A 25,894-nucleotide genomic window follows, 5' to 3' on the forward strand; every position below is an offset into this window, starting at 1 on the left:
ATGTTTTATTAAAATGATAAAATTATATCCCTCAATTCCATTCACTCTTTTTTTGTACCCTTAAAAAAATTATTTTGGACAAAAATGCCCTCAGGTTAAATAATCAAAATATGGGAGAAAATGGCTTACTTTTTAAGTTAAAAATCGGAAGTGAGAAGGAGAGAGCAGGAGAGGCAGAGCGAGAGAGCGCCCCTCTGGAGTCGACCTTTGGAGTGCGCGACGACGGAGATTTTGCCCTTTTTACTTCTGGTAATCTCTCTTTTTTTTTCTCAGGTTCCGATTTCTGCTCCGTTGATGGAGTTGTTTTCTTTCTAAATTGGATTTTTATGGGAGGTCCTTTAGGGCTCGGGTTTGAATTTTTGGCTTCTTTGGATCTGGGTTGTGTTCTGGTGGTGTATTTCACGAGGGTGGGGGATTTGAGGAAGAGTGCGAACAAAATCTGAAATCCACCCTGGATGGATTGGATTTTGTGGTTTTGATTATTTCTCGTTGATTTGGTTAGAAATTTGAAGACACAGGTTGAATAAAACTTGGGAATTCGGATTTTTGGGGCTTTAATTTCATCTTTTATAATTTTGTTTTTAGGAGTGCATTTTGATATTTTTGGATCTGGCTTGTGTTTGGTTCATGAGGTGGGGCAAAGCAGGAAGAAAAGTGAAATAAAACCAGGGACTTTAGTGATTTGATTTCATCTCCCATTGATTTGGTTTAGGGTTGGGGTTTGATTTATAAGGTATTTGATTTGATTTGTGGTTAGGAATGTATGTTTTGAGGATGGATTTCTGAATAATGTAAGAAAATTGAATTAGATTTCCTCATTAGTTTCTGAAAATTTAATTTTCTTGAGACTTTTTTCTTTAATTTGTACAATTTGTTTAAGAAAATTTAGTATTGCCCTTTTCTTTCAATGACACTTGCATTTGAGCCAAAATGGGTGTGATGCATCCGAATCTTGAATTTGATTCCCTTGATATTAGTTTCTGAAGTTTGATGTTCTGTTTTATTTAATATGCTTTTAGTTTTCTTGGCATTGGTTTCTGAAATTTGAACTTCTTTAGATGTTTTCTTTCATTTTACTATTTTTTTATGAGCAAAGTTTAAAATGTTGCTTGGGGAATAACTTTGGCTGAAGATCCTGGAGTGCTTTTTACTTAAGAACATAGGATTACACTAATTGATTTCAATATTTTGATTTCTTTCTTATACTTTTTTACAATCTAGTTAGTTCTTGAATAATTGACAAAATAAAATAAAATAAATAAATAAAAGAAAAAAACGAAAAAGAGGAGAGTTTGGAATATAGTTTTTATTTCTTTCTATTGATATTAGATTTTAAAATTTGGTATCCATTAGACAGTGTCTAATTTGAATTATTTCTTTATAAATTGTGTTTCCAATTTTGTTCTAGGGAAATCAAGGTTTATGATTTATAGGTTTTAGAGTTTAGAGCTTAGAGTTTAAGCCATAAGGTTTATAGGTTTTAGGGTTTAGATTATCTATTTGTTAGAATATGTGTTATTCCTTTGTATCTTTATGAAAATTGAGTTGTCATTTTGTTTTCACAAAAGTTTTGTATAATTGGTGCTTGTGGTTGGATCTAATTTGAAGTTACAAGTGTTTGTTCTTTTGATCACAAGCACTACAATAGTTTGTTTCTCTTTATTTTTTTAACCTTGGTCCTTGAATAAGGTTTTCCTTTGAATAAGGTATTTTGTTTACCTATTAAATTTTAAAAAAACATCTTGTAAATGAATCTTTTTATACCCCATGACATTTTAAAATTAGTCCTATATATTACAAACATTCTTTCTCATCTTTTTGAATTTTAAGAAATGGTGGTGATTGAAAATTTCCCTTTGTGGTGATGGATCTTTCCCTTGTATGTATATTTGGTTTTTGTTTTTGTTTTGATGGTTGGCTCAAGAAGAGGGTTTATTTTAAAGGAGAAACTATTATCTTCAAAATGTTATGATTATAACTTCATGTTAGGAAGAGGTATGTAATGCTAGTGCTATTTATCTTATTGTAAAACATTATTAACATGGTGTGGTCTTCTTATGGTCAATAATTTCTGTTTTGATGGTTGGGATCAAGAAGAGAGTTTGTTTGAAGATAATATTTTATCCCTCTTCATGATCCCGACCATCAAAATAGAAAAAAGGAGGCCAAAAAGATTGAAACTAAAATATGGTTGATGTGCTTGTGACTCTAAGGAGCAAAATTGCATATGCATTTCTAGCACTTGAATCTTGGATTTAGGTGTATCAAATCATATAGTTTTTCAAAATTATTTTCCATTTACTTCACACTTTCAAAAACAAAAAAATAAAGATTGTTGATGGATCTTTTTCCTTTATAATTGATCAACGCACAATCAAAATCAACCCTACTTTGTCTCTAAAATCCATGTTGGGCGTTCCTGATCTTTCCTATAGCCTTTTGTCTATAGGAAAAATCACTAAAGATTTGAGGAGTTCAGTTATATTCACTTCTTTTGATTGCATTTTTCACGACTTCGTAATGAGTATGATTGGACATGCGAAGGAAAAAAATGGATTGTAGTACCAAGATGCTAATTGGAAGACTGGTGTTTTAAGGTCTCCAGGCTTGGTCTCTATCTCTTCTCCAAAACTTGTCTAATTTGGCTTTGGCATAGTCTTCTAGGAGATCCTTCATTTTGATTATTGAAAAAAGTGTTCCCATCTTTGTCTGAAAACATTAATTGCCTTGATTTTCATTGGGAAGTGTGTGTTCTTGCTAAGCACCACCTTTACTCATTTCCAGTAAAAAATCCTAAACGTCTCTCTCCATTTTGTTTGATGCATTCAGATGTTTGAGGTTCTTCTCGTGTTACAAATAATTTAAATTTTTGATGATATATTATATTTATCGATGATTGTACTTGTTCCACTTGTGTTTATCTCTTGAAATCAAAATCTGAAGTCTCCACTATCTTTCCTATTTCTCATAAATTCATGAGTACACAATTGGGAGTCAAAATATGTGCACTCAAATCTGACAATCGGCAAAAATACTTTAATAATGACCTGATTGCATGACTCCACTGTTGTGACCAACCCCTCACATTTCTCTCTTTTGTACTTGGTCGCCTCTCTGCAGTTGAAGAACTTAACATCAATGGCTTCAGCCGATGTTGGACAAAATGTCAGTCTGCATGAGGTACTGATTCTTTTTCCATGATTTCAAATGTTTATGCACAATCAGTCTCTGTTTCTTTTATTTCTTCAAGTTTGCTGGATTTTCATTGAGATATATTGGTAAATTGGGTCTATTCTGTGAAATTTGTGTTGACACGAGTTTCAATCTTTTGTGTTCTCCTCCTTGACTTTGATTTGAGTGGATATGCTGTCGAAGAGGGGAAATAAGATATCAGTGAGTAATTTGTTCTAATGTTGATGATGCGGGTTGGGTGGATTTTTATTTATTTGTTATTTTTGGAGTTATTTTGGAACAATAATGAAGATCCGAATTTACAAGTTTTGGTATCGTTTATTTAAAACCCTAATGAATACTAATTTTTGTTATGAAATATTGTAACAGTTGGACATGGAATAGACATAGTTCTTGTGCTGTGAAGAAGTTGAACTTTTTTGAATGCTTTTTTTTTTTGGATTAGTATGGCATCCAACCACCATCATTTGGGTGACCCATCCCGGGCTCACCCCCAACATTTTATTTATCCAAAATGACCTGATTTTGATACCTATAAAACAATGATGAGTTTTTGTTTTCACCACCCAAGCCTATGTTGTCTGGTAACATTAAAAACTATGCAGGTAGTTGCTGAAAAATCATGGGGGATAATTTTATTTTTTATTTTTATAAATTTGCTTCTTATAATCACCATGGGTTCAATTCACAATTGTCATTTGAGTTTGTATGAAAGTGCTAATAACTGCATCAGGGCAGCCTTTCTACTTATTTCTGGTTAATTTGATCCAAAGAAATTGTTCTTTGGTCATTGACTGTGTTTTCTGTTCTCTAACCAAACTACGATCAAGAGACTTCTCCCTAGACTTGGACAATGCGCATTAATAGTTAGAAACTGTATTGCATCTGAAAACAGGTCTTCCAGACAACTAGATGGGTGAAATAAAAAATTAAGGGATTGTGTCCCATAGTGGGCTTGGTTTCTTTTTTCAAATTTTCTGAAATAGGATCCCCAACAAACTGTAAACGATGAATTGTATGTAAATAACTTGCAAGAGAATGGAAAGGAAGTGTGTGCACGACAAGGAAGGCAAGGGAGGAGGAGGGGGGGTGTTCAAACCATCAAAAGTAAGAGTTAGGCTTTGGGTTGTTTCATTAGGCCAGCGGATTACATAACTTCACAGTCTACTAAAATCAGCTTCAAAGGCCAAGCCATGTTCATAGTTGTGGTGTAATATCATTAGGGCCCGTAATGGATGCAGAGTGGGTGATCAATGGAGTGTAAACATGAGTAAAGCTTTTGTCCTTTACAGGGTTGAAGCCTTAATGCATGTTTTGAAATGTTGTTGGTGATATCTTTTAGTATAGAGTTTGTTATTGCAAGGACATATCCTGAATGGATATTTCTTTACTAACATGGTTATGGTTACATTGCAGTTTTTTGGAGGATGAGAACATATAGTGGCCCTCTGCATTTTAGCATTTCCAATAATTATCTCCTTTGCTGTTTGATCATATTATGAATTGGTTTTGGCTGGAAACTTTTTCATAACATACTTTGACATGCAGCACTATATGTTGGGCGATGGGAAAGGAATCGAGAGTGTGGAAAAAAGTGAAGTTAAGATCCTAGTAGATTCGGCTTCTGAGAATGTTGTAACTGAGAAGACCGAGGAAACACCTGCTGTTACAAAAGAAGCCACAGAAGCTGCTCCGACTGCAGCTGAAGAAATTATTGAGGTCACCTCTGCTGCAAGTCATGAAGCTACTCCTGCTGCCAAAGACATCAGTGAAGCTACCCCAGATGCTGCTGAAGAAAGCAGCAACAATGTTGAAGAGGAAAACTCGGGTGATCTAGAAGTTGAACACACATCGGAAATAAAAGTCAGTATGAATAAATAATTTATCCTTCAAACTTCTTGACTGCATGTGCCAGCTCCTTCGCCTAATGTTCCTGCTGTTCTTGCTTCATCTTTTGATTTCCTGTTTGTTCTATTGTGTACTGTTACTGGATTTCAGCTTGAGACAGCACCAGCAGATTTCCGTTTCCCGAGTACCAACCAAACAAGGCATTGCTTTACCCGTTACATTGAATATCATCGGTAAGTCAAAGTGTTTTTGTGATTTCCTTTCTCTTAAACTTCACTCCCCGCATTTATTAATTAGACAAATTTTCTTTGTACTTATCTGTTCAGGTGCACTGCTGCAAAGGGGGAAGGGGCTACTGAGTGTGATAAGTTTGCAAAATTTTATCGTTCTCTTTGTCCTGCTGAATGGGTACGTATATTCATGCTTTTGCATGTTAATAGAACCATACATGCTTTCTTCTTAGCCTCTTAGGAAATTTTATAATTGTATCCATGGCATTAGCTATATTTTTTGTTCATTTTTCTGCCCAAAGGAAAAGTATATTAAATTACTAAATGCTCGTTTGGATACACTTCATCTTTTTTTTTTTTTTAATAGTAAATAGCAATTGTTATTATATAAAATATAGTAACTCTTATATAAAAAATATGAATTATGCCCCTATCTTTTAAAATTCAAGGAAGTAAAATTTTTTTAATACTTCAATTTTTATACCCTTTTTAAAAGCTACTATTTTTTAAGGTATTTCTTAAATATTGTGATATTCCACATTGGATTCAGAAAATGTTATTGACACTATATATATGAGTTCTTCTTAACAATGTAGACATGGTTTAAATCCATGAGGGCTATTTGAGGTCAAAGCGGATAATATCTACATGGTTTTGTGCGAATCATTACAAATGGTATCAAAGTTGATCCTGACCTCGTATGGGAGTTTGTTTGACCCCATAAGGGATGTCTGTCTATTTGATCCCTAAATCCTGTGGGACACAACTTGGGCTTTATGCCTGCATGGAAAGGTGATTGTGATATCCTACATCGAATTGGATAAAATGTTTTTGACACAACATATGTATGGACTTCTCTCAACGATGTAGACACATTTTAAATCATGAGAGCCCTTTGAGGCTAGAGCAAACAATAACTACATGGTTAGGAGCAAATCGCTAGAATTTTTTTTTTTTTTGATAAATAAAGAGATTGTATTAAAAACCACCGAAGCAGTGGCTAAAAGTACAAGAAGGAGAAAAGAAAAGAAAGAAAAACGCCCCACGCTCCCTAGCAGCCTGCCAAGGAACGAAGAGCTACCCTACCCACACCCTTAACGGGAAGCCACCCACCCAACAAAATCAACTAAGGTCGAGGGACCATCTTTTATAGACCTCTTTGTCTCCGACCAAAGAAAATAAACAAAAGAAGCCTTAAGTCTTTGGATTGACAGCAAATCGCTAGAAAATAGTTCTTACATTTTATATAGGAGTTACTATCATTTTTTATTTTTTTTAAATGGAAAACAAGAAGGTATCCAAACAACACCAAAATTACTAAAACCTTTTAGAGTAGAAGGAAATTATTTATTGAACCTTCAAAATTGACACTTGAAGGAAATGATAATGTGATTCTTTCGGCATCCCACTAAATTAGCTTTTTATCAGACACATTGCTGATCAATTCATACTGCACACTGTTGCTAAATGCACTTTCTAAACAACCCATTATGGACAAGGAAGGGCGATGGTTGAACTCTAGTTGTATTTATGAAAACATCTAACTGTGACCTTTTGTTAACATGATCATTGATTCAATTATAGACTCATATTTTAGTTGACAAAATCTCAGGTAGGGAGATTTTCTACTTCTTACCTTGGTTTACCTCTGAGGGCACTTCAGAACTCTTGTGTTGTGTGGGATGCAGTAGAGGAGAGATATAGAAGGAGATTGACTTCTTGGAAAAAATAGTTCTTATTCAAAGGAGGAATATTAGTCCTTATAAAGAGTACTCTCTCAAGTTTCCCAATCTATTTTATGTCTTTCTTTGCAATCCCTAGAAAAGTGAGGACTAGATTAGAGAAAATTTAAAGAGACTTATTATAAGGTGATCTTGGGAAAAGAAAAAAGATGCATCTTCAAAGGTTTGCAAGGATAAGAGGTTTAGAGGATTGGGAATTAGGAGATAGATCTTTAATCAAGCCTTACTGTGCAAATGGTTGTGGAGGTTTGCTATTGAGCAATAGAGCTTGTGGAGAAAGGTTATCCAAGCTAAATTCGAGGAGTTGGAGAAAGGGAGTTGGGAGGATGAGTCCATGAAAAGACATCAGTAAAGGGTATGGAGATTTTAGTCTCAAGCTTGCTATCCGAATAAGAAATGGTAGATGTACAAAATTCTGGTGATATAAATGGATAGGGGAGAATTGGTCAAAAGATGCTTTCCCTGTGCTTTTTAGGATAATTTATTCTAAGAAAGGAGTGGAGGCCATTGGTGGGTTCAATTTAGAAGACTCTTCCAAGATTCGGAGTTAGAGGAGGTGTCCAAATTTTTGGCTCTCATTTTCCTTGTGAGAGTGCAAGGAGATGACACTGTTCTGTGGAAAGAGACTAGGAGGGGAAATTTCAGTGTAAAGCTGTGTTACAACTCTTTATGTGATGAGACTAATATAGTATCCCCAACCAAAGAGATATGAGGGTCTTAAGCTCCTCCAAGAAGGTGTTTTTATGAATGAGAAATTGTTTGAAGAATGACCTTAATTGCAGATATTTTAATGAAGGGGGGTTGTACAATGGTTAATAGATGCAACCTTTGTAAAGACAACAAAGAATCTGTTGATCATATCTTGATTCATTGTGAAAAGAGGATTGTTTTGGGTGTTTCTCTTAGTAGTCTTTAGCTTGAATCTTGCGTGTTTCCAACTTCAATGAGAAGTCTCCTCTTTGAGTGGAAATTAAGGGATTGGATGAAAGAAGAATTGTTTGGCATATAGCCCCCATTTGTTTGTTTTAGTGTATATGGTTAGAGCGTAACTGAAGGATATTCAATGAAGAAGAGCTCTTAGAGCAAAGGTTGAAGGTAGTCTTCATTTGTTTTTTTTTTTTTTGGATAAGCAAATAATGCAAATACATTTAAGACGCCAAAAGGCGATGAACCAAAGTATAAGGGATGTAATAAAAGAGTGCCTAAAATCTGGTTGAAGATGGTTTTCATTAACGGTGATTGGGGTGAAATATGGTCAAGAGGGGTGTGGGTGGAGGACTAAGGAAGTTTGTGGGTCTTTTGGAGTGGGAGTGTGGAAGGAGATCATGAAGGAGGAAAATTGGTGCTGGAAGAGCATTGAATTTAAGGTAGGGAAGGGGACTAGAGTAATGTTCTGGACAGATAAGTGGTGTGGTAATGAGGCGTTGTCCCAAATTTTTCCACATCTGTTTACCTTGGCGGGTCATAGGAATGCCAAAGTAAGTGAAGTGTGGGACTCTAGCCTTGGTCAAGGAGGTTGGAATCTTAGTTTTGCTAGAGATTTCAATGATTGGGAGCTGGATCAGATAGGAGATATGCTGAATTTGCTGAGGGACTTCAGGACTTCTCCTGAGGAGGATTCAGTGAGCTGGAAAGGGGAGGGCAATGGTGCTTTTGGGTTAAGGGTGCTTATAAAATGCTGATTGGCTCCTCAGTTTGCGCCTTCCCGAATAGACGCATTTGGATGGACAAGGTCCCAACAAAAGTGTCTTTTTTTGCTTGGGAAGACTCGTGGGGGAAGATCCTCACCTTGGATAGGCTTCAAAGAAGGGGATGACAGCTCCCTAACCGGTGTTTTTTGTGTGGCTGTGAAGAAGGAAATGCGAATCACATTCTTTTACATTATATAGTGGTTAAGACTCTTTGGGAGATTGTCCTCGCCATTTTTGGAGTTCAGTGGGTGTTCCCAGAGTCTGTTAAAGAGGTGTTACTTAGTTGGAGGGGCTCTTTTGTGGGGAAAAAAAGGAAAAAGATCTGGAATTCCATCCCGTTGTGCATATTTTGGACGGTTTGGAAGGAAAGGAATATGTTAACTTTCAGGGGGGGGGGGGGGGGGTCGTTAGCTATTCAGAAATTCAAAAATTCTTTTGTATGTAACTTGTGGAGTTGGGCTAGGGTGTACATTGGAGAGGAAACCTATTCTCTCTTAGGCTTTTTGGAGTGGCTCGCGGCCACTTGAGGGTGGGCGAGGTTACTCCCCTTTCTTCTTTTAGTTTCTTGTTTTGGGCTTCTATGTATACCCCCTGTATACTTGTGGCTTTTTGGCCCTTTTTTAATATGTTTATCTATCAAAAAAAAAAAAGTGGTCCTAGGTTTTGTTGCAAATGGAGAGCTTCTCTATGGTGGATTTCTTAGATTCCTTGTTTTGTGGTTATGTTGGCTTGTTATGTCTATTAATTTCATGATTGAAGCATTCATGGTTATTTTGATTGCTGAATTGAACAAGTAATTCACCAATAATTTATATCAATCATTTTCATTTGAAAATGTAGTTGATAAAAAAAAAAAAAAATTATCCTTCATATCATGGCATTTCTAATTGATGTAGTTGAAATTGGAGTTTGGGAAACCCCAATAGTTGTAGTCTGATTCACTAGCTTGGTGACAATTGGGAGAGGCAATCAACACTAACTATTAGATTGAATTTATGATCTATGAGATCCTAGCCTCGATTGACATAATGCTAGAAATCTTTATTACAGTCCAATCCATTTACCATTCCACATAGTTAATAAGGAGATATAAGCACGTGAAAAACTATTCAAGGGTGCAATCCTATTTTGTAGCCTCAATCTTAACAAAAATAAGGCTTCCCATCATTGATTTGACCACTCATTCCTTACCAACTACTTCCTGAAAAAAGCTTGCATTATTCCTTTTGACTCACATAAATCCATGAGTTGTAGTAAGTACAAATTTTGAACGCTATGTGCAGTGGAGCATTGTAGATGTTCTAGTGGGTGCATCGGAGATGGAGCACATCTAATAGCTCGTTTAGGATAGCTTTCTATTTTTATTTTTTTTAGTTGGGAGTTGAAGTTAAAGTCACAATTTTTAAAAGGCAATGTTGGTATTGTAAAAATTTTATTAAAAATTAAAGAACTTTTTACATATTTCAAAATAAAGCTTCTAGAAGAAGTACCATTTTTCTGACTTTCATATTAAACTATTTTTTAAGTCATAAGCTCTTTGAACAAAATTAGCCAAACAAGCATAGAAACTTTTATTACACTTAAAAAAGAGCTTTTAATTTCTCAAAAGTTACTCTAAACAGGACCTAATATTTTTACTTTAGGTATATTAATTATTTTTAAATAAAACTTTAGTAAGTACAAGCAAAGAGCTACACTAAAGAGGGGAGGCAATTGTCTTGTAAAAAAACATAGATAAACTAAAAGATCCAAGGAAGAGAAAACAAAAGTCAAAGGGGAGAAGCTTCCAACAAAAACTAAATTGGAGGCTTCACCCTTGCTTGGGAATCTCAAGAGTTGGATGGTCTTAGGAAGAGATGTTGCATACAAGGAGGTTTACAAGCCAAACGTATTATTTCAATTGAAGAGAGAGAATATATTTCTATAGAGGGGACACTTAAATTGATTAGATGTACTACCTTGTGCAACCTACCAATCTATTACATGTCGTTGCTTGTAATTCCTAGAAAGGCCAAATTGAGGTTAGAGAAGATTTAAAAGGATTTTCTTTGTGGAGGTAGGGCTTTGGAGAAAAAGCCTCATCTAGTAAAATGGTTGTTTGTTTGCATTGAGAGGAGGAATGGGAGATTGGGTAGTGCATGTCTCTCTCTTCTAAATCGAGCTCTCCTTGGTGAGTGGAGTTGGGAATATGTTTCTAAAGGGAATGGTTTTTGGAAGTAGATTATAAAGGGAAAGTACAAGAAGAAGGAAGTGTGTTCGACACTCTTGAGAAGTGAGAGATAGATGGTTACGATGTTGGAGTATGAAAACCTATAAGGAAGGAGTATGATCTTTTTTTTACTAGAACCTCCTTTGAAGTAGATAATGGTAGGAGGGTTGAGTTTTAGAAGGACAAATGATGTGGCGAAGAGACCTTGTGTATTTCCTCCTCTCCTTATATGCGATGACTTTGTCTCAAGAGGCTTGGGTGCCTAATTTATGGGAAGATTTAGAAGTGCGGGGTCATTAGAATCCGTGTTTCTCTAGGCACTTCAACAATTGGGAGCTGGACATTGTTGAGACTTTCTTCTCTAGATTGCTAATGAGTGATTTGTAAAGATTCTTAGAAGGGTGTGTCTTTAGTTAAATCTTTCTATTTGGTCTTGGAACTCAAGAGGTCAATCTCCTTTAATTGATTTTGTACATTAGGTGGGGTTATTTGGTGGCTTCTTTTTTGAGGCCTTTTGATGAGGGAAAGTCTTTTAAAGTCTATTCAAGAAGGAAAGGAAACTTAAAGAAAGACATAAATAAACCTTAAGTGGGATTAATATTAGTTAGAATTAAATTATGATTAGTATTTGTTAGAGTTAAATTAGGATTAGCTAATTAGGTTATAAGATAATTAAAATTAGAGGCATAATAGGTTATTAGTATCCTAGTAAACTTTGGATTTTTTAGAGAAGCCTATAAATAAAGCTAATCGATGTAAGTCAAAGTAATAAATTGATTGATGTTAATAATATTATGTTTTTTAATTGTAATTGTTGCAATTCTCAATGGTGAGACTCCATTGATTTTCTTTTAGGCGAGACTCTTAAATCGCGTTAGTGAGACTCTTTAAGGTTTTCAACTCTTCTTCGTTGTATCTTCTTTCTCTCTATTTTTTATTTATTTTTTCTCTATCATAAACTTATTCCTTTTGCTCTCCTTACACCCTTTAAATAAAAACCCTAGTCCACCTACTTAAGTGTGGGCAACCATCTTATGCTTGCCCTACATCACCTTTCTCTAAGGTGGCTCTTTATATACTTTGCGTGACTTTTTTGTTATTATATTATACATACCTTTCTTTGCCTATAAAAAAAAAAATTCTTTTTTTGGGTTAGGTGATTGATTATTCCTGAAAGAACTGCTGGAAGCATTATTCCCTTAGCTTGTTAGATTCACCTAGTGACCTGCTAATGACCTCGATTAGGTTCTTATATCTCAAATCACTGCCAGAAGCATTCTTCTTTAGCTTATTAGATTCGCATAGTGATGTGCCTATTATCCTAGAAAAGCCAGTTAAAAGTTTGGCCTCATCAAAATCTTAAGGGCAGCACCAGAAACCATATGTTCAGGCAGAACTAAAATCTTCTGAATGCATTTGATCATGAAGCAATAGTTGTTTATCTTGTATAACACTGGCTGGATGATCTAATTGCATGAACATATTTATCCAAAAATCTCAGTGTCTCACGGCAGCTGGGTACTGAAGAGAAACCACAAATGCTCACATTCCAAAAACTATTGAAAGCCAATATTGCATACTATGAAGAATTACAGTATTATTTTAAGCCTAAATCATTTGATAATCTCTATCTCCTTGTATCCGGAAATTCATAATAGGGAGCAGGGGATCTATTGTCATATCCCTAAAAGTGATGATTGATGAAAAAAATTATGTGTTCTTTGTAATAGAGTATAGCTGGTAACTGCTTTAATTCTACTCCAGGTGAAGCAAAATTTGACACAATATTGTTATGGAGTTCTCGCATGGTAACCTGTGAATCATGATCATGAACTATAAATCTTTCTTCTTTATGTAGATTATATTTTCTTGTTTGAGGATGCAGCCAATTTCTGTACACTTTTTTTCATTCAACTTAGCTCTTTAAGAATTGCCATCTAAGCTGACTTTGTTTGATTGTTTATAATTGCAGGTAGAGAGATGGAACGAACAAAGGGAGAATGGCACCTTTCCAGGTCCTCTGTAGATGGTGCCCTTATAAAAAAGTTCCAAATCCAGTTTCTTTCTTGCCATTTTTATATCCAAGTTGCCATTGATTCCGCCAGATGAATTTCCTGGCATAGAATGGAACAGGACTGTGAGTGAAACTACTACTTGAGTGATTCAAGTTAATAAAATTTTTGGCTAGGTCTGTTGGAGCTAGTTCTAATCACAGTACTGGAATTTTGTTGCAAACGAAGTTAGTTATTGTCCTTTTTGATGTCTGTTTCTTCCAATCTTTGATGCTTCCAGCTGTTTAGGAACAATAACAGGTATTGAATGTAGCACATTAAAACTTGAGCAGTTAAATATGCTGATATAACTTGCACTGTTGCGTATGGCACTTTGTCATCTCTCATTGGATTGCTGCTTCAGCTTTGACATCCAACCAATACAGGAAACAAAGGGCCTGTTTGGTTGCTGTTTTTGAAAACTGTTCTGGAAAATAGTTTTTGAGAACAGTTTTTAAGAACAGTTTTTGGTGTTTTTTAAAAAAAAATTATGTTTGGGAACTGAATTTTAAAAAACAATTTTTGTTCTCAAAAACAAAAAAACATGTTTGGTTGAGTTAATAAAAAAAAAAAAATTAGAACAAATAAAACAAAAGACATGTTTGAAAGATGTTTTTTTTTTCTTTTCTAATTAATAAAATATTTTCTTCAAGTAATTTTATATTATAAATTTATAAATAATTTTTAGATATATAGTTCATTTAAATTTAAAAAATTATTTATTTTATTAATTTAAAAATAAATAATTTTTTATATTTTTTTTAAAATAAATCAAACATAATAAAATTATTTTTATTAATATTTTTTTATTTAATCTTTAACTTTATTAAAAATTATAGCATATTGTATTAAATTGAGATAAAATTGTTCTTGATTTGTTAATTTTTTTTTTATCTCTACTAAAACCAAAAATTAAAAATGCCACCCACTTCTCTCTCTCTCGGGCATCAAGAAGCCCTTTTCTGAAGTTGCCCTCCAGCCGAGAGAATCCCTAAAAGGCCCTATTTTCCTTTGCCACTCTCAATCCTCGCAGGTACTAATCTAATCATGTTATTATTATTATTATTTTTTTTGCAACCCCCGTTTGATTCCCAAGAAAATCCATCACCCATTCGATTTCCGGGAAAATTCATCCTCGTTTGATTTCCGAGAAAATCCAAGCAAAAACCCTGCAACCCGTTTGATTCCCAAGAAAATCCATCCCCCATTTGATTTCCGGGAAAATTCATCCTCGTTTGATTTCCGAGAAAATCCAAACAAAAATCCCAAGGAAAACCAAAAAAATGGATTTTCTTTTGCTCCCTGCGTTTTCTGGATCCGTTTTAGGTCTCTTTGCTATTGTGCCATTGGATTTAAATTTCACGAACCTTGAATCAAAACTGAGAAATGGGAAAAATCAAGAAGAGGCGAGCGACTGTGCTGGAGATGAAAACGGGAAGAAAAAAAAAAACACGGGAAACAGGTTGTTTTTTTTGGTTTAATTTTGTTCTTTGCACAGTAAAAAAACGGGGAAAACAACATTTTGTTGTTCTCTAAACAGTGTCATTTTGAGAACACGGGGAACAACAAAAACAAAAATGACTCTCTCAACCAAACGAGTTTTTGGTGTTTTTTGTTTTCAAGAACAGAAAACAGTTCTTGAAAACATTAAACAAACAGGCCCAAAGCTTTCTAAATGTGCTAAAGGCTTTGTCTACAACCGGCTTTTGCCCTTTATCTTGCTGCAACCGGTTAGTATTCTACTACTTGTATATAATAGTAATAGTGAAAGAAAGGCCTTGCTTTTCGGCAAATTTTAGGTAAAGTGCCCGAAGAAGGCAAGAATAATATTTTCATAATTGGACATTGTACATTGAGGTAGAGCTTTTCATTTTGGGAGAATTCAGTAACATAACCCCATTGTTAAATACGTCCAATATCATAAATTAATACTAAATTGAGTTCACAAATTAATTAAAATGTTAAGAATGTGTATCAAATTCCCATGTAGAATAAGGAAGAGAGATAAGATAGAGATGTGAGGAAGAGTGAGTCATTGGGTAGAGGTGTAAATGCGAGGAAGAGTAAGAGGATTAGTGGAGCAAAAGGATTTGTGGTTTAAGGTGAAGATACAAAGGAATCTGACAATTGTATCTGATTCTTTTATATCATATAATCGAATGTTCTCTCTCATTTGTGTGATTTGTTTTATTTTTGCGTTATTTCTTTAATATGTTTACATTAATGCTTTCACTGACATAACAAAAAATTCTTACTCTCATCCTAAATATTTTCAAAGCAAAGAAAGCGGCAAAATAAATTTAGAAACCCAGATATAACAATAGTACCCCATCAATAAACTTAAAAATATAAACGTAAAAAAAAAAAAAAAAAATTATATCTCTAAAGCAAGGAAGTATAAAGCTTGAATAAAAATAATACACAAAGTAAAGAAACTCTCACATGCAGTGATGGAGGATGCTCCTCTATGATCCTCCGTATCTTCCCATGTAAACATTTCCATGGCACTAAGCATAGGTGGCAATTTGGACTCGTTAGTGGCCGCCAAAGTTATATTAACGACGGACCCAGCTTTGACATTAATACGCTGTGAATAAACAACTTTGCATGAGCAGCTTTTGAACTTCACAGGGTCGCTTTGCGGAGTGCCATTGATGTAAATCTGAGTTATCCTTGGAGCAGTCCTAGTATTACTGCCCTCATGTACTTGACACGAATGATCTGAGAAGTAGAAGACAAAGCGTGCTACTTGTGGGATCAATGGAGGAAGGGGAATTGACAAGATTATGGGATCGGAGGGATTGATTGGTTCAATGGAGTCTCCGACAGCCGCCATAGGTGGCCTGTTTTCTATCTCTAACGTAGTATCTGCTGGCATGGTGGAAACCTCCCGGCAGTTGGGTGGTGTTGCCCCTCGTGTCCATATGCGGTTGAACATATCCCCATGTAACCCTGACGTGAATCTGTCCTCCACAAACAGTCAATGAAAAATATTAGCAAAAGTGAAAGGATACCAAGAAATTTACAAGCAACCAAATTAATTCAAGTCACCTCACTTCAGGGCCACCAAAGTTAGTCCTGGTGACTAGATGGATGGTCGCATTGGACGTCAACTTGGGAAACAATTTCACCCACATGGGCACGGCCTCTAGTGAAGAAATGAAGGGCGCTTCTCCTTCCCTAGTCTGTACCAAACACACATTAATTTCTCCTGACCTATGACTCATATAACTGATCTCATGGTATACCGGCGACCCATCCATCGATGAAGTGTTCACCGTCGTCCACATCTTGCCCTCTACTGTAAGGTTAAACGTCGGCGGCCTAGACAAACCATCATAGTTTCCATAGAAGAACCCGGCGCGTATAATGTATCTTAGGGTTAGTTTATATACTGGAAGTTTGTAACAATGTTCTTCTGACAGAACATCATGGAAGGATCGTAGCGTGTTCATTTCTTCGAGGTCTTGCTTCTCCTGAACCTTCCTGTTGAAGCCCGTTTTGATTAATCTCCCGTCCGGTTCCCATACAATTAAGTTGTTGCTAAGGCGAGGATACTCGGCACCACAGTCAATACTCAACCAGCCCGTTGTATCGAAAACTAATAAGATCAGACAAAATATTAATTAAGTCGAGCTTTGATATCAAATTGATGGATTCATTTCTATGGTTGGAAGTTACAAAATACATACCTTGAGAACCAGCTTTGAGGAAGTGAAAGGCCAGGAAGAGCAGCAGAATCTGTTGGAGTTTCTCCATGGAGAGGGTTAATTTAGCTGCTGTTTCATATTTGTAGGGAGTCATATATATTTTGATGGTGATCAATGGGGGTGGAGTCCAACAAGGAGATGTGCCTAGAGGAAATCGATGGAGGGCTCCTTTGTAAGCTTCACTAAACGTAACTTTTGATGGGTTAGTGTTTCATAATTCTGACTAAGACAAAATATATAAACAAGTGTTTGAAAATTTTGGATTTTAGTTTCTAAATTACGTTAACTAAGTTGCGGTTAATTTATTTATACTCGGAAATGATATTTAAAAATGTTCTTTGAAAATAGTTTTTAAAAACTGTTTTTATATAAGGGATTTTAGACAACAAAATTAGAGTTCTTAAGCATAAAAAATGCTTTTCATAACTTATTTTTCACAAATTTATTATGTATTTATAAGTTTTCGAAATATTCTACTTATAATTTATACTTAATAAGAAATAATAAAAAATATTTCAAATTTATTTTTAAAAACAATCTATTTTCAAAATTAAGAAGGAAAGTTTGTTAAATGATATATTTTGAGTTAAAAAAATTGTCTATTTTAAAGACTCGAAAATTATTTTCAAGGAAGTCCTATTTTTAAATATTTATCCAAAATATAAAAAGTAAAAAGTAAAAAGTTTAAATTTCAATTTAGAATTTAAAGACAAGTATACACGTAATATCTTTGTATGGATATTTATCAAAATGTAGACATATTTAGAAAAAAAGTCTATTTGTGATTGATGTTTATAACAAGAACAAAGTCTTCTAATTAATGATTGAAAATGCCCCCACAAGATTTTTAAAAGCGCTTTTGAAAGGTAAGAAAAGCACTTGGAGTAATGGTTTCCTTTCATTATTCTTCCATTCTTTCACGCTTAACAGTCTGAGTTACAATATTGATAAAATCATGAATTATAATACAACTACCAAATAGAGAATATGAGCTAAAATAATGTACACAAATATGAGAAGGAGAGGTGTGGCTGCGGAGGGTGGTGGAAGAGCCGGCGCCTCATACTTTTCATAATGCCTTGTAAACACTTCCAAGCCGCTGATCATGGTTGGTAAGTTGGAATCTGGATCAGGGGCCAGGGTTATATTGATTGTGGGACCCATAACATCCACGGGGTATATGGTAACAACCCGGGACTTGCCCCACTCGAATGTAATGTTGGACTTCAGCTGACCGTTGATGTAAATTTGGGTAGCCCTGGTACCGATGATGCCGCTGAGCTGGGATTGGGGGGCTGGATTAGAGAAGTAGAATATGAAGTATGCTGAATGTGGGCCATCGAGAGGAGGAAGATCAACGATTAGGAGGATGGGATCAGAAGCGTTGATGGATGCGATGGAGTCAGCCAAGACTGCAGTGGGTGGGGCATTTTGTAATGGCTCGATGAAGTCTGGCATGGTGGAAATATTCTCACAGCCTTTTGGTGTTGATCCACTCGCCCATATGCGATTGTAGGAATCGTTGTAATCATCCATTGCAAACCTTGCAGACAAGAAAAATTGAATCTAAGAAAACGAAATTCAGAAATTTCAATTTTAGCAGGCAAGATAAAACACTTATTTTTCTAAAATAGAAAATATAATTTTTTTTATATATATTCACTTCAACCTCTAATTAGACTATATAAGGATAACCATATCCAAAATGATCAAAATTCTTAACTCACCTCACTTCGGGGCCACCAAAGTTGGTCCGAGTGACGAGATGGAAGGCGGCTTTAGGGTCATTATCTGATGTTACAGGGAATGGAACCATATGTGTATACTGGGGAGTCTTTATTGGCATGAACTCCAGTGAAGAAATGAAGGGCACCTCGCCTTCCCTGGTTTGCACCAAGCAAACATAATTTTGAAATTCATGAGACACATAGATGGCTTCATGGTATATCGGACCCCCACCCATCGACGAAGTAGTGTTCACCGTCGTCCAATTTTTTCCGTTACTAGTGAGATCAAAGGTCGGCGGCCGAGAGAGACCATCATAGTTACCATAGTAGAACCCGGCTCGAACAATGTAGCCAGAGATGTAAGATGTGAAGAATATAGTATAACAGTTTGGCTCTGTCCCATTAGGGAAGAACCGAAGTGTGTTCATTTCTTCGATAGGTTGTTTCTGCGGAACCTGCTTATTCATGCCAGTTCTGATGAGTCCATAGTCGGTGTACCAGGGCATTGAATGGCTGTTAACACGAGGTAGTTCGCTACCACAATCGATATTCCACCAGTCAATAAAATCTGAGAAACAATTAATAGATCATCATTAGGCCGTCCCTTAGTAATCAAGCATTAATATATAGAAGTTTTATACATGAAATGTGGCACGGGTTAATGGAAGTTTTACATACCTTGGGAGGCAGCTTTAAGAAAGTGAAAGGCCAAGAAAACCAGCAGTACAGGCACTAGCTTCTCCATGGAAAGAGGAAGCCAGGGAGGGATAGAGAAGAATTGAGCAGGCTTATATATATATATATATATATGGGTGTTTTGACAAGCAAGGAAATAGCCGGCTTAGATGGAATCGATGGAGAGGGGCCTTTGTAAGCTTCACCAACAGCTTTTAATGAGTAAGAGTTTGATATTAATGTTCTATACACTCGAGGTTTCAAGTTAAATCAATCTACAATGGCATCATATATATATATATATTTGTTTTGAAGTTGTTTGTATGGTTTCTAAAATAAGATAAGTATTAAGTGGGGTTTGTGTTTTTTTACTAAATACTAAATATAATTAAAAACTTAATAATGTTAAATATTAAGTTACTGAATTTTTTAATATTTTATATATATATATATTAAGTATTAAAAATATATAAACGAGTGTTTTAAAATTTTGGATTTTAGTTTTTGAGATAGAAGTTGTTTATTTATCTTAATAAATTTTAAATATTGGCAACAAAGTTCGAGGAATTTAAATATAAAAAATGTTTTTTTTTTACTTAATTTTCACAAAAAATATTTTACTTGCTTAGAATACTCTATAAAATACAACGAAAAATATTTAAAATTTATTTTTAAAAACAATCTATTCTCAAAACAAATTCTTAAAAGAAAATCATTTTTTAGCATAAGTTTATTAAATGATATATATATTTTGAGTTAGAAATTGTCTAAAATTATTTTCAAGAAAATCTTATTTTAAGAGATTTATTTAAAACATAAAAAGTAAAAAGTTTGAATTTCAATTTAAAATTTGATATATACATAATATTTTTGTATGGATATTTATCAAAATCTAGAGATATTTAGAAACAAAAAAAGACCTATTTGTGATTAATGCTTATAACAAGAACAAAAGCCTTCTAATTAATGTGTGAAAGTGAACCACAAGAATTTTAAAAACACTTTTAAGAGGTAAGAAAAGCACTTGGAGTACTGCTTTTCTTTCATTCTTCTTCCATTATTTCATGCTTAATTAATAGTATGAGTTACAATATTTATGAAATTATGAATTATAATACAACTACCAAGAGAAGATGAGCTAAAATAATGTACACAGATATGAGAAGGAGAGGTGTGGCTGCGGAGGGCGGCGGTCCAAAATTAGGCACTATGCGAACCCGTGGAGGATCCGGCGCCTCATACTTTACATAATGCCTTGTAAACACTTCCAAGCCGCTGATCATGGTTGGTAAGTTGGAATCGGGATCAGGGGCTAGGGTTATATTGATTGTGGGACCCATAACATCCACGGGGTCTATGGTAACAACCCGGGACTTGCCCCACTCGAATGTAATGTTGGACTTCAGCTGACCGTTGATGTAGATGTGGGTAGCCCTGGTATCGATGATGCCGCTGAGCGGAGATTGCGTGGCTGGATTAGAAAAGTAGAATATGAAGTATGCTGGATGTGGGCCATCGAGGGGAGGAAGATCAATGGTTAGGATGATGGGATCGGAAGCGTTGATGGATGCGATGGAGTCAGCCAAGACTGCAGCGGGTGGAGCGTTTTCTAATGGCTCGATGAGGTCTGGCAAGGTGGAAACATTCTCACAGCCTTTTGGTGTTGATCCGCTCGTCCATATGCGATTGTAGGAATCACTGTAATTATCCATTGCAAACCTTGCAAACAAGAAAAATTGAATCTAAGAAAAGGAAATTCAGAAATTTCAATTTTAGCTACCTGGTTTTTTTTTTTGTTTTTTTTTTTTAAATTTTTTTTTAACAAAAATTACTTTTGAGAATTTTTTTTATACTTGTTCACTCTTTTGTCAAATAGATTTTAAACCTAAGCTCACCTCACTTCAGGGCCACCGAAATTGGTCCGAGTGACGAGATGGAAGGCGGCATTAGGGTCATTGTCTGATGTTAAAGGGAATGGCACCATCTGTGTATACAGAGGATTCTCTATTTCCATGAACTCCATCGAAGAAATGAAGGGCACCTCGCCTTCCCTGGTTTGTACCAAGCAAACATTCATACCATATTCATGATACACATATATGGTTTCATGGTATATCGGCCCCCCACCCATCGACGAAGTAGTGTTCACCGTGGTCCAATTTTTGCCGTTAATCGTGAGATCAAAGGTGGGCGGGCGAGAGAGACCATCATAGTTACCATAGTAGAACCCGGCTCGAACAATGTAGCTTGTGAAGTAAGGTGTCAATTCTACAAGATAACAGCTTTGCTCTTTCGACCCATTAGGGAAGAACCGAAGTGTGTTCATTTCTTCGATAGGTTGTTTCTGCGGAACCTGCTTGTTCAAGCCAGTTGTGATGAACCAGATGTCGGGGAACCACATCATTGAACGGTTGTAATCAACACGACGTTGTTCACTACCACAATCGATATTCCACCAGTAAGTAAATTCTGAGAAACAATTAATAGATCATTAGGGGTGCGTCTCTTAGGAATCAAGCATTAATAGAAGTCTTATATATGAAATATGGCATCTGAAGTTTTACGTACCTTGGGAGGCAGCTTTAAGGAAGTGAAAGGCCAAGAAAACCAGCAGTACAGGCACTAGCTTCTCCATGGAAAGAGGGAGCCAGGAAGGGATAGAGAAGAATTGATCAGCAGGTTTATACATATGTAAGTGTTTTGACAAACAAGGAGATGGCAGGCTTAGATGAAATCGACGGAGGGGCCTTTGTAAGCTTCACCAACAACTTCAATTTTAATAAGAGTTTGCTAATCCAATTGGAGAAACAATTGAAAGGGGATCCATTCAAAGGAATTTAATATCATTCACAGCGCATGTGATAAAACGTATGGTTATACAACAGGTATTGTCTATGATGTTTCTATGTACTCAAGGTTTCAAGTTGAATCAATACACAATGACATTATATGATATATACTTCTATGTTAGAATTATTCTTGTGAGTCACATATAGGATATTAAATTATTTTTATTTCGAAGTTATAGGCATGAGAAGTCTTAAGCGGTGTTTGTTTTTTAGTTGAATAGGCAAAGTCCAATATTTCTTGTTTTTTCTATTCGGCTATAAGTAATTTATTGATATAAACTAATATAACAAAACTAAACTTATTAATGACAAGTTCACTTTAATTATATTGATTGATATTTGATTTTTCTATTTATCTGTACTTTGCTTTAAAGTATGTACTAATTGGCTTTTTCAAAAATCGGAAGTCTTGAACAATTAACATTAAGCGACTATTGGATACCATGTTGGAAAATAATTATCAAAAAATAGTTCTTAATAACAAGTTCGAGTCGATAACACTTTCACTCCGCTTTGATGAGTAGTCAAGTTGGTTTATTTGGTTCAGTCTGACACCCTACAATTTGAAACCATTTCGGTGCAATCAGGTAGAAGTATTCAAAATCGATACTCTATCAAAATTAGTTACTGACATTGGGTAGCAATTAGAACATGGGTCTGAAAGTAAGAAGTAACGTGGCATAATTCTAGGGACACGAAGGTGAACATGCTCTCAAAACACACGATTAGAACATGCATGAGTGTACCAGTAGGTAAAGTTTATCAATCATCGATATATGCCTATAAAAGAACTCAATTGCTATTCGTAACACCATTTTTACTAGTGCGGTATTTTACATTCTTAAACTACTCTATCTTATTCTTTCCCCCCTCTCTCCTCTCCAACCTCACATCCTAATTGCACATCTTTTCGATTTTTTCTTTTCTTTTTATCTCTACCCACTCAACCCCCCACCCCACGTAAACTTTTTTTTTTCTTTTCATTTCTTTTATTTTTTCACACTCAATTGTTTTTCATATTCTTTTTATATTTTAAAACAAAATAATAAATTATAAAATGATTTTTTTCACCAAAACTATATTATGTAAAATGATTTTATTATATTCAATGTTTTAATGTGAAATTCATAACTCAATTTTTTTTAAATAAAAATTATTATTAAAATTTTAAAATAAACAATATTTAATTGGGATGGTTTTTAAAAAAATATATATTTCTTTATAAAAAAAAAAAGTTATAAATCTTTTCTAAAAATTATTATAGACAATTGAATTTCGTCATTTATTATATTTCATATGTGATTCGTAACCTTAATCAACTAGAATTTAAGTTTAATATATTAAGAAGAGGTAAGAGAGGGTTCGTTATTAAAAAGGATATATGTAGAAAAAAAATATAACAAAAAAGTGTCCCGGATGTTACGAATAACAACCCTTAAAGAAAAAATAGAGTGCACCAACAACACTACAAATAAAAGTCTCTGAATTACCTTATAAATTGTCACACGTGTTTTATTTCATCAAAAACATACAGGAACAAGAGGAACCAACACAAATAAACTTCATCATCATGAAAGGGTCCATACTCTCCCCTATCTTTCATGGTTTCTTCCCATCTCTCCTTCAACCACCTTAACAAGCCACCGGAGCAACCTTCTCAGCTTCAATTTTCTCATCCCCAGCCTCCTTGCAGAATAATTCCGATAATCTTGCTGCCAAGCTCTTCTTCGCTTCAGGGGAAACACCATGCTTGCCGATGATGGACTCCAGTACCGCCTCCGTCAATAATTTATTCTCTATCACTGCATTCCCAACTTCTGGTAGGGACCCATCTTTGGAGAAGCTCATCTGTAGCCAGGCAAAGGGTGGCAATTATTCTTTTTTAGTACTTTATTTGATAACTTCCTAGAAAGACATGGAAAAGATCATCGAAGCATAAGGTAGTAGAAGGCAAGACAGTGATACTAACCGTTAAAGCTCCAAGGGGAGAATGAGTGAAAAGAATGGAGTTGCCTGGTGGGAAGGTTTCATCCTTCAAGACCTCATTGAATTTCTCAATGGCTTTGGCTTCTGCGTCAGTGTAAATTCCAACAGATTTCCAGAAGGCAACACAATTCTCTGACACCTTGTCTGAATACTGGCGACCCGTCAAAGGCAAAATCGTTGTTACCTTTGTGAATTTCTCAAAGGGGCCTATCAATATATAGCGGAAATTGTGATTGGAAACATGAAAATTATATATCCTTCGATCTTCTAACTACCACTCTCATATCCATTCTTAAATATCAAATCAGGACAAGATATCAATCTATCTCTCAAACCAAATTGGAATAGAGAACGAGAACAAGAATTCAATTTCATTCTCAATTATTATGTCTGGACTTCTTTTTTTTTTAATTGACAGTATGAATAAAACACTCGACTACTCCTTACAAGTGAAAGTATTTTTTGAAAATAATCCTTAAAAAAAAATATTATAAATGATTTCATAAGTAATTTTTTAGATTTTTAAAAATATTTGTTTTTTAGATTTTTAAAAATATTTGTTAATACTGATCTATTAAAACACTAATATGCCTCATTAAAAAAAATTAATGACGATTACGTGTCCAACTATATGCTGAAATTTACCATTTCCCTTGAGATTTTTACCAATTTTTTCTCCTTTTTCATTCCGAAAATAGTTGTTGGCAGATTTGCATTTGTCCACGTGTAACCCACTACGGAAAATCTCGCCAAAATCCAGTGAAATTAATAAATAAATATTTCTTTCCATTACCTGTGACGACATCTCGGAAAAAGTCAACCGAATCCGCTAACTCCTCCACAGTCTTGCCCTTCCACTTGACGGCGAGCGTAGGAACGGCGCTGCTCTCCAAGTACACTCCGATGGCTGTGAACTTCACGAACTTCCCTTGGATCTCCAAACCTCTCACCCCTGACCGGATCAAATCAGCAAACCCGACCAAAACAAAGGAAACGAAACGAAAATGTTTGGCGCCGGAGACTAACCTGCACCGCCGAGGAAGAGGTCGTTGGTGGAGCCCGGCGGCTTCACCGACGGCGGAAATAGGACGTTCTCGACCTGAACTGCGGTGACTGACGGCACTGGAGACATCTTCGGGGATATGGCTGCAGAGAAACGAGGAAGAAATCTTAGTTGAATGGAGGAGAAGGGACAGCGACGTTATATAGGAGGAAAACGAGGGATGGAAGAAACGGTGGTAGGTATGCGTAATTGAGTAATTTCCCAGGTAGGAAAGGGTAGATGGGGGCACGTTGTGGATTGAGAGGTTAGCGTGGAGCCACCTTCACCATGAGCCAACCCACAGTCGAGATTGAACATTTGGTATTGAATTGCGGAAACCGAGGACGATAAAAAAAGTCAGTAGATCTTTTCACCAAATTTTGCAATTCGGAAAAAATTATAAAAATATAAATATAGAAATAATTAATAGCAATCCTATTCTTCGATGTGATGTCTGCCTCAGGGTATCGGCAGTCCACAAGGTCGGCTTGGCCCAAATGCACGTACGGGAGTAGGAGTAGATGAATGGACTCAAGTTGAGGCCTACGAAGAAGAGTCAGAGCTTGATATTTCAAACCAACCCACTTTGATGTAAAGTCAATATACTTTATTCGATATGATTCACAATAGGTTGGTGGCAAATTGGCTTTGAAAAAGAAAAGGTCTCCCCTTCTTTTTTGGCGATCATTTTTCTTTGAAAACAAACAAGGTTATAACTCAATGAAAAATCTAATTTGCTAAAAAGAAATTCAATTGAGTTATCAACTCAACCCATAAATTGTCTTGTTTGTACGACTGCACAACAGTTTCTTAGGTCCAAACCCCCTCTAGACAACATGTACGTACAAAAGTAAATGCATAGTCTCGTGTTAAGGCCGCCATATCGGGGCATGCTCATCTTTCTTTTTCATTTTTTGACCTATTAAAAAGCTGAATACTCAA

General features: G+C 35.4%; 5 protein-coding genes across 6 annotated transcripts; 1 reads left to right on the forward strand and 4 right to left on the reverse strand.

The window, feature by feature from the left end:
- Positions 1 to 116: 116 nt before the first annotated feature.
- On the forward strand, positions 117 to 13,124 carry LOC132252498 (cytochrome c oxidase subunit 6b-1-like). Of its 2 annotated transcripts, XM_002281997.5 has the most exons (6): positions 117 to 249; positions 3,121 to 3,180; positions 4,741 to 5,055; positions 5,191 to 5,273; positions 5,367 to 5,448; positions 12,885 to 13,124. In XM_002281997.5, the coding sequence occupies exons 2-6, from the start codon at positions 3,139 to 3,141 to the stop codon at positions 12,936 to 12,938; spliced, it is 576 nt and encodes a 191-aa protein (XP_002282033.1). In that variant the 5' UTR covers positions 117 to 249; positions 3,121 to 3,138; the 3' UTR covers positions 12,939 to 13,124. The 2 variants fall into 2 exon arrangements, with proteins under 2 accessions (XP_002282033.1, XP_002282064.1); XM_002282028.4 differs by lacking the exon at positions 3,121 to 3,180 and having other exon boundaries at positions 135 to 249.
- A 2,213-nt stretch (positions 13,125 to 15,337) lies between these two features.
- On the reverse strand, positions 15,338 to 16,767 carry LOC104881099 (probable LRR receptor-like serine/threonine-protein kinase At1g51860). The gene is made up of 3 exons (XM_010660005.1): positions 16,656 to 16,767; positions 16,015 to 16,564; positions 15,338 to 15,926 (listed from the first exon to the last, which is right to left on the reverse strand). The coding sequence occupies exons 1-3, from the start codon at positions 16,765 to 16,767 to the stop codon at positions 15,338 to 15,340; spliced, it is 1,251 nt and encodes a 416-aa protein (XP_010658307.1).
- Positions 16,768 to 17,633: 866 nt separating this feature from the next.
- Positions 17,634 to 19,145, reverse strand: LOC104881098 (uncharacterized protein At1g24485). The gene is made up of 3 exons (XM_010660004.1): positions 19,079 to 19,145; positions 18,401 to 18,968; positions 17,634 to 18,216 (listed from the first exon to the last, which is right to left on the reverse strand). The coding sequence occupies exons 1-3, from the start codon at positions 19,143 to 19,145 to the stop codon at positions 17,634 to 17,636; spliced, it is 1,218 nt and encodes a 405-aa protein (XP_010658306.1).
- A 1,039-nt stretch (positions 19,146 to 20,184) lies between these two features.
- LOC104881097 (uncharacterized protein At1g24485) lies at positions 20,185 to 21,764 on the reverse strand. Its single transcript, XM_010660003.3, has 3 exons — positions 21,644 to 21,764; positions 20,971 to 21,544; positions 20,185 to 20,794 (listed from the first exon to the last, which is right to left on the reverse strand). The coding sequence occupies exons 1-3, from the start codon at positions 21,762 to 21,764 to the stop codon at positions 20,185 to 20,187; spliced, it is 1,305 nt and encodes a 434-aa protein (XP_010658305.1).
- A 1,606-nt stretch (positions 21,765 to 23,370) lies between these two features.
- On the reverse strand, positions 23,371 to 25,051 carry CHI (chalcone isomerase; the record flags this gene model as incomplete). The annotated part of the gene is given in 4 exon segments (NM_001281104.1): positions 23,371 to 23,772; positions 23,894 to 24,117; positions 24,704 to 24,862; positions 24,937 to 25,051. Coding segments are annotated over 4 exon segments (705 nt in total). The 5' UTR covers positions 25,043 to 25,051.
- Positions 25,052 to 25,894: the final 843 nt, after the last annotated feature.

The sequence above is a fragment of the Vitis vinifera genome, chromosome 13, assembly GCF_030704535.1.
Source record: "Vitis vinifera cultivar Pinot Noir 40024 chromosome 13, ASM3070453v1".
Taxonomy (NCBI): Eukaryota; Viridiplantae; Streptophyta; class Magnoliopsida; order Vitales; family Vitaceae; genus Vitis; species Vitis vinifera.